This window comes from Echinops telfairi, unplaced genomic scaffold (assembly GCF_000313985.2).
Source record: "Echinops telfairi isolate 266 unplaced genomic scaffold, ASM31398v2 ScPeMD7_1;HRSCAF=3_0, whole genome shotgun sequence".
NCBI classification, from domain to species: Eukaryota; Metazoa; Chordata; class Mammalia; order Afrosoricida; family Tenrecidae; genus Echinops; species Echinops telfairi.
The window spans coordinates 38,432,217-38,440,949 of record NW_022103896.1 but is presented as its reverse complement, the minus strand read 5'-3'; the positions used below and the strand labels follow the sequence as shown (position 1 = coordinate 38,440,949).

Here is an 8,733-nt window from a genome sequence, read left to right as displayed (position 1 = left end):
AGCATCCACGAAGCTTGTCAAATAAAACAGCGTGGGCCTGGGTGTAGGGACTGAGGAGGAGACCAGCTGCCCTCACTGCTTTCCCATTGGTCCATGGGGGCAGGAAACACTCCACTTACTCATCTCTGAGACAAGGGATGGGAATGTGGAGAGTCTGTGTCTGTCCTCGTGGAGGGTCAACAACGGGTAATCGTGAGTCTCGCTGCCCTGATCTGAGACGGATGGGTATTCATAGCAAAAGATTTCAGTCTTCTAGTATCACAGGGTTCAGTTGGATATGCCTATTATATCAAGAATGCAAAGGAGTGTGTTGGCTTTTAAAAAGCCAGTGTTGCTGTTAGGTGCCATCAAGTCAGTTCTGACTCACAGCGACCTGTGTGAAACTGAACCCAACACTGCCCGGTGCTACACGTCCTCACAATCGTTGCTGCGTTTGAGCCTGTGACAGTCAAGACGGCCATCCGTCTCATCAGAGCCTTCCTCCTCTACAAAGCATAGCGCACTTCTCCAGGGAAGGGCCCTCCCTCTGATAACCTAGTCAATGTACGTGAGGCAAAGGGTCCCCATTCTCGAATCTAAGGACCCTTCAAGCCACGCTTCTTCCAAGACAGATCTGATCTCCTGGCAGCCCATGGTACATACAGTAGTCCTCACCGACCCAGCATTCAGAAGCCTCACTTCATCTTCGGTCTTCCTTATTCATTCCCACTTTTGCGTGCATATGAAGCGATTGGAAATAGCTTGGCTTGGATCAGATGGACCTTAGTCCTCAAAGTGACATTTTACTTTATATACACATATATATATACACACACACACCGTCAAGACGTCTGTTGAGTATCTGACCAGTCCAGTACGTCTGCAATACCATTTGGGGCATTTACTGATGAAGATCACAGCCTTTCCATGTGGACCGTACCTGAACATAATGGAAATAAAAAGCGTCACTACTGGACCACTAGGCCGCATCATGACAATGGAGAAACACTGAAGTGGTCAAGGGTTCCATTGTAGTTGGATCCGCAATCACAGCCCTGGGAGCAGCAGTCACAGAACCAAATGATGCATTAAAACCTGCTATAAAATCCCCAAATTATAAGAAAACAGCAATATGCTACATTGTGAGTAAGAGGTTTAGAAACACATTTATTGGTGATAGTATGGAATGCAGAGAATACAAAGAAATCAGCACTTTAAAAACGGAATCTTCAAACTTTTAAAAATGCAAATGTATTTACATATATTGGCCAATTATGCATATCTGTTTAAATTTACAAAGAATTGTGTAGCAAATTTCAAAGCTTTCATTTTGAATATACTTCAAATTTGAGTTTTCCCTTCTAATAGCAGTTGTTTTTTATAGTAGTTACACCAACAATAATTCATTTTGTTTATATTTAACCCAGATGCAAGACTCTGCAAGCTGATCCTGACGCCGCCAGTTAATCAGGAATTTAAACACGCTGTTTATGAGGACCAAGCCACAAGAGGAAAAAGCTGTAATATTAGATATATAAATACAAAAGAGAAAACATCGAAAACCAAACCAGTCACATAGCAATTCTAGTTTATTCTTTAATTTCTAATTCTAGCAACAGGGCAATTAGCAGTATTTTAAATGCCTTCGTTCTAAAAAATAAAAACCATTAGTTTTTTTTACTCTAAATTTCTGACTTCACCCAATGGATAATTATCAAGCCTTCACGGAAGACTTCTCAGGACACAAGATTGCAGAATCATTAGCAAAAAGGGCCTGAGACCACACTGCTTGAAGGGACAACAGAAGTATCTAATGCTATGTAACTCATAAAGGGATCCTGGCCCCCAGTACAGCACTGTTAACTCAGAAGGACCCCATCACGTCTTGCCATCTGATAGTTACTGACATGCATGGGTTCCTAGGGAAACCCTAATGGGGCCTCGGAACATGATGCACGTACAATGAGATCATTAAGAACTGCGAGACAACTGTGACAACGCAGCCAGCTCTTAGAACGGATCCCCGCCCCACCCTCTGGAATCAGAGCATTACTGAATTTCAGTGATGGTTCAACACCAGAGGTATTTTCTCCTGCTAACTATTAAGTACAAAGGGTGTTCTACAACTTTTGTAAATGAGTAAGAAACTTCTGAAATAAAATACTAAGAGAACCTAAAAGGAAACAAAAAATAAACTCTTTGGGTTGACGTTTCACAGATGAACAAAATGAAAAACAATTTACATAAAATCAAAACTGTCTTGAAAACAAATAAATATGTGTGAGAGCAGTCATTTTTGAAACAAATATGCTCACTTCTCTGTTTGGCTTATAACTGGATTTTAAAATATTAAAATAAACCAAACGGAATCTAACGACATCAATCTGCTGTTACACAGGATGTGAAAAAAGTGCTTCAAGTTTTAAGCTGAAATGAATGTTTTATTTTCATCCCCATCCTCAGAGATAGTAAATAAGGGGATCTTGCAAGAAACACACCCAAACCAACAAGAGCGAATCAAATCAGAATGTCTTTTCGTTCCCACCACCTGGTTTTAGTTGGTCCTAGGTTAGGGTAGAGGAGGTTCTGTAGCAAGGGCTCCCTAGCTTCATCCTTTAGTTTTCGCTCGTCATTTTGTTTTTACCAAGCAAAGCTTTCCTAAGAAGTCAGGGGGAGTTAGAGGTAGCTGTAGGATGCACTACATTTGACTACAAAGTGTGGTTCGAATAAACAACACTAGTCTGAATGGATGACCAACATGACATAAAAATGCCACACACACACAGAAATGGGAAGAGACAATAAGTACAGCCCTCACCGCCATGCACAACGAGAATCATTTTGAGAGACTGAGCAAATATTCGAAGCCAGGAAACGCGCGGGTGCCTCCTCTTCTCCCAGAGCATCTTCAATGCACCAGTTCCGGCTGGTTTTCCACGAAGGGCAACACCCCGCTCACATAGTAGGCGATGCCGAGAGACAGCAGCGCGATGACAAAGATCAGGAGCAACACCCGCCAGAAGCCCAGATCCTCTACGAACTCCTGCCACGTGGTGCGGAAGCTGGAGAGGACGCCTTCGCCCTGCTGTAGGTTGGGGTTGAGGAGGGAATGGCTCTCCATGGCACTGGGAAGGAGGAGAGAGAAAAGAAGGGACGTGAGAGGACATGCTGCAGCCGGTCCAAAGGCATCAAGCGGCAAGAAGGTGCAATGAAGGGAAGTCCACGCAGACAGCTTCACACTTAGCAGAGAATGGACGTACACAGATGCTCCCTCAAACCCACAGACTCACTAATTTGCATGTATCAGGACAAGTGACCTTAAGACTGTGCATGCTAGATTACAGTGCCGTGTCTCTGTGCTTAGTATCTTGTGTAGTCAATGCTAAACATCATTTTCTCATAAAGAAGCCCCAAGAAGAAATATTAAAACAGGCCAAATGATTATTTGCATCGGATACTTAATCAAAGTGTACATCAGTTATTTTGAATTTAGAAGAATCCAAAATAAAGATTTGAGAAAATTCCTGCCAGTGGAAGGAAGCAAAGATGGTTAAATCTCAAGATCATTTTTATGTAGTATTTGAATCATAAAGTAAAAAGGGGTTTTCATCAATGTAAGTCAATAATCTGACCAATGAAGGAATTCAATCTTTAAGTGTCATCCTCCACTAATGGAAAGGAGTCCATTCATGGTGGTGCAGTGGGCTAAATGTTAACCTGTGAGCCACAAGGTTGGCAGTTCAAACCCACCAGCTGCTCCGCAGGAAAGCTGAGGAGAAAGGTCCCAGTCCTGGAAGCCCTATGGAGCAGTGTACGCTGTCCTATCAGGTTGCTAAGAGTTGGACTTGCCTTGATGGCAGGGGGTTTTCTAGTCATGAATGTTCACTCTTCACTCGGTTGTCGATCCAAGCTGGGCTAGTCATTCCGAATGTGTTGCTCCCTCTGGTTTGAGTTCTATCTCACATCCTACTACACAGTAAGCTTAATTGTTCTTCTGCACAAAGGTTGAGCCCAGATGGGGGAAAAGGGCAGTACACAATAGCCGAAAAGCATGGGTCCTGGCTTTTAGAATGGCATCCGTGAGAAACAGGACCACCACTCACGGGGAATAGATGGCTGGCTCTGGGGCTTGGAAGGCCATACTGGATGAACTGAAAGCTGTAGGTTTTGCACCAATCATTCCTTCACAACTGGAGACCCACGAAAAGGGTATCATTCAGACCACAGCCACAGGGACCACAGTCACATGTAGCAACCATCGGTGGCTTAGCCACGGCCAGTACTCGCTTTCCTAAACTCCTTTTCTTCATATGCTTTTAACCAGCGAAGCAAAGAATCAAACAGCAAATATTAAGAGTCCAATTCACCATGTACTGGGTGCGTGCACAGAAAATTGGCAGTGTTTTGGGTTTTTAAAAAAAAACAAACCTTCTTGACACTATTAACCGGAGGGCTACCAGCCTTTACTAGCCGTGCACCAGTCTGTTGGATACCCACACTGCCTGTATAGTAAGAGATGTTTATTCCCTCACTGTTTTCAGTGAGACTTTGGAACATACAAATCCGAATAGATTTAAGCTGGTTTAAAATTAAGATTAGGACTCTGAGAAGCCTCAAATAAGCAAAACTATAAATAGGTGGGTTTTAGGAAATGTTTATTCTGACCCAAGTGAAGCTTACTAAGTCTGAGTTGGCATGCCCTCCTATGCAAAGATGTTAGGTATAAGATGAGAATAAAGTTGAGCTTTCTCCTAGATCAAAACCCCTGCCGATCAAGATGTGCTACAGAGACTTTGTGCAGAAGCAGGTTCTCCAGTGAACTGTTTTCTACTTCCACGGAAAACCTGACTGCAGGGCACAGCGAGTGGGGTTTTGTGTGTGCTCGCATCTATCTTTAAGCATGTCATCTGTACTGTCTTTGTCATCCCGTACCTCCAAAGTAAGCGGAAACTAAATTAAACTTAGGGTAATATAGCGGAGCGGGGAACCCTTTTCATTCACACGGTGTGTAGGTCCGTAAGAAGTAACACTGGACAGGGCCATGCTTCCTTCCCGTGTGCACAGGGTTGGTCGCTCTGAGTCGGAACCAGCATCCTGGCACCTACCAACAGCGGCAAGAAGTACCACTGTCTCAGGAACCTCTGCGGTTTGAGTGTGAATACTAACCAGGTACTGGCGGTTCAAAGGCACCCAGTCGCCCAGTGAAGGAAAGGCCCAGGAACCTGCTTCTTAAGAGCACAGCCAAGCAGCCTCTTCAGGGCAGCCCTCCCTGCATGCGTGGGGCCGCCAGGGGTCAGAGAACTGACGCCAGTGGGCTTTGGATCAGCCGGTGCTGGCTAATTTGGCCAGAGAAATCTCAGATGATAAAGGAAGTGAGAAACACATTTCAAAGCCTTATTTTATTTTCCGCTTAGAAAAAAATGAGTTGCTACACAACGATGACAAAACGCCGTGCTAGCCAATTCCTTTAAGCAATTTTTTTTTTTCATTTAACAAAAATCGAAGTTCACTTAAGAAAGCGGTTCTCAACCTGTGGGTCTTGACCCCGTTGGGGGTCGAATGACCCTTTCCGAGGGGTCGCCCGATTTATAACAGTAGCAAAATGACAGTTATGAAGTAGCAACAAAAATAATTGTATGGTCGGGGGTCACCACATGAGAACTGTATGAAAGGGTTGCAGCATTAGGCAGGTTGAGAGCCACTGACTTAATATAACCTAAAATTCAGCCTTTTAAATTGTACAACTCAGTGGGATTATTCTACTCACAAGGTTGTAGATCACCACCCCTAGTACCTAATTCCAGAAGACTATCCCCAGTAGAACTCTGAGACACACCAGCAGTCGCTCCCTGTGTGCCCCTTCCCCGGCTCCTGAAGCAAGCAATCGCAACCGAAGCCCACGACCACGGGGCAACTCCAACTCACAGCCACCCTGCACGGGAGAGTGGAGCTTCTGCCTAGGCCTCCGAGGGGTACATCTTTTACAGAAGCAGCTTGCCTCACTGGACCCGCAGGGTGGATCATGGATTTGAACTGCCGGTCTGTCAGTTAGCAACCTGACACCTAACCCACTGCACCACCAGGCTCCCTTCCCAGCCACCACTGGTCTACTTCTGTCTCTAGGGCTTCCCCTATTCTGGACACACCACATAAATAGAATCGTCCAGTACGTGGCCCTTCAGCGAGTAGCTCCTTCACTTAGTATAAAGTTTTCAAGGCTTATCCAAATTGTAGCATGTGCCAGTAATTCATTCCCGTTCATGGCTGGATAATACACTACTGCATGTATGGACCACAAGTTGAGAGAATTTTGAATTGTTTCTACATTTTCTGTGAACATATGTTTTCAATTCTCTTACCTATGCATATACCGAGGAGTGGAATTGCTAGATCAAATGGTAAATATTTATCTTTTCTGAATAAATCACCAAACTGCATTTAAAGCACCTGCCATCTATGAGGGTCCCAATGTGTCCACCCAATTCTTGCCACCACTTGTGGCTGTGTGATTACCTATCTTTTCCACGATCATCAGCCTCACAAATGGAGCTGGCATTTCAGTGCGGTTTGAATCTGCCCTTTGAGAAAGACTGGGCTCTCTACGCCTGTAAACAGTTACAGCCTCGGAAACCCACAGGGGTTGAGATGAGTCAGCCCTGACTGAATGGCAGTGAGGGAGTGACCGATGAGGAGGAGCCCTGCTAGTGTCGTGGTCACACACTGGGTTACTACAGCCCACGGTCAGCCCTTCAAAACCAGAAGCCGCTCTGAGGGAGAAAGACACAGCTTTCTAGGGCCACAGTGTCAGACGCGCGAGGGGCTGTTCTAGCCTGTCCTGGGAGAACCCTGAGTCAGAACTGACTCGAGGGCAGCAAGTTTGGTTTTCTGAGTGTGGAGTGACCAGAGGGGTTCTGGTGGCACCGTGGTTAAAGCATGTGGCAGCTAGCCAGTGGGCTGGCAGCTGGAACCCACCAGCTGTTCTGCTGGAGAACAATGGGGCAGTCTGCTTCCATAAAGGTCTGCCATCGTGGACACCAGCTGGGGCACTTCTGCTCTGTCTTAACAGCCTCTATGAGTCAGAATCCACAGGACGGAAATGGGTCAGTAACTAATGATGCAGTTTTTAGAATTTAAGTTTCAACTAACTGCATGCCTACCATGACACTGAGGGACAGGAATAAGGTACAAAACCCAGGAAGAATATATATTAATAATTCCTTCTTTTTATTAAAAAGCATTGATTATACAAAGGGGCTTCAAACACTTCAGATGAAAACATAATGATTTTTTCCCCACCAATTTTGTGATGCTCCCCGCGTACAGTGCTATAAACGAGAAGAAAAACAAAACACAACAAAACCCCGTCACTGTCATCAAATCAGCCTGAGTCATAGAGCTCCTAGAGAAGAGAGGAGAACTGCTGAGGCAGTCTAGTGTGCCAACCTGGCCGATAAACGCATGTGGGATTAATTGAAGGGCGGAGAGATAAATGACTCGGCAAGCCTCACCTTTTTTGTCTCTTGCTCTTTGATCATCAGACCAGTGTGCAGCTGCCTTGCTTGTTCTCTGCCTCAATTTGCAAGCTACACTACCTGTAGGACACCTAACCTATGGACTGTGTTGCTGTAATTTGAGGTTCCTGCAAGACCTGCTTTGCCACACCATTGGAATCTACATTTCTTGGGCTAGGGACTGTCGGACCCTGTCATCTGGCTGACCATTGGTGACCTGCCTTGCTGTTTGCTGCCTGTGCCCGGAGAGCCTGAATTTCTCTACAGTGGACTACCCAGCGGCCCTCAAGACTTGAAGGACTGCCAGTGTCTCACAACTGACTCACGGGAGTGAGTTGTACTGAGCCATTTGTACTGCTTCATAGTTTAATTAAGTTTATTTCTTATGTTATACATCTATCTGTATAAATATATATATAATTATTAGCATTCTGGTTTTATATCTTTAAGAATTCTGTCTAACCCAACTGCCCACAGGGGTTTACAGGCAGTGCATCTTTTCAGGAGCAGGGAGCCTCACCCCTCTCACGAGGTACGGCTGGTGGCCTCACGGTCCAGTGACGTCCGGTCAGCAGCCTCTGTGTAGCCACTTCACCACCTGGGGTAGGGAAGCGAAGGGGAAGTGCGTGGAAGCAGCAGCGGGAATATTCCATCCTGGTGTGCATGAGTGATGAGTCAAATCGGCGTTGAGAAACAGCCACAGCCGAGGAGAAATAAAACTCAAAGCATGTTTCTGACAAGGAGGTGCTAAGAAACCGGCTACTAAAAAAGCCTAAGGTTTCAAATTCATATATGCCCAGCAGAAACACATTTTGGGAGCAGTTTCATGATGAATTTCAAGTAATTTTGAAATAACATAAGCTTAACAAATTATACAGGTAATGAATGCAATGTTAATCACCTGCGTAGGGTACTCTAGGGTACTCTGCTTGTTGATCCTGAATGTACAGGTGAGAGGAAGTAATGCATCCCCAATTATAATTTGGAAAGATTGTGTGGGCCTTTGGCTTCGTTTATCTTACTGCAGGTGCTACCCCTACCCTGAAAGGTGACTGTGAGCAAGCCAAAGGTCCGTGGCACTGGTGCTGCCAAACGCTTTCCCATTGGCCATCCTGCGTGTCTGGAAGGCAGCCCCGAACCGCCAGGAGACGGGCAATGCTCCTCGCTCTTGCCCTTTGATCCCCAAACACTCTCAGGTGAGACAAATCAGAGAGACCTCGATAAGCACTCATTCTCTAATGAC

General features: G+C 45.3%; 1 protein-coding gene across 1 annotated transcript in view; it reads right to left on the bottom strand.

Annotated features, from left to right (window-relative positions):
* Positions 1–1,122: 1,122 nt before the first annotated feature.
* Positions 1,123–8,733, bottom strand: part of ANKRD46 (ankyrin repeat domain 46) — a 40,912-nt gene continuing 33,301 nt past the window's right edge. Inside the window, exon 5 of the mRNA XM_045287228.1 lies at positions 1,123–3,264. Coding sequence (XP_045143163.1) covers positions 2,888–3,264 — 377 coding nt within the window. The 3' untranslated portion in view covers positions 1,123–2,887. The remainder of the gene's footprint in view (positions 3,265–8,733) is intronic.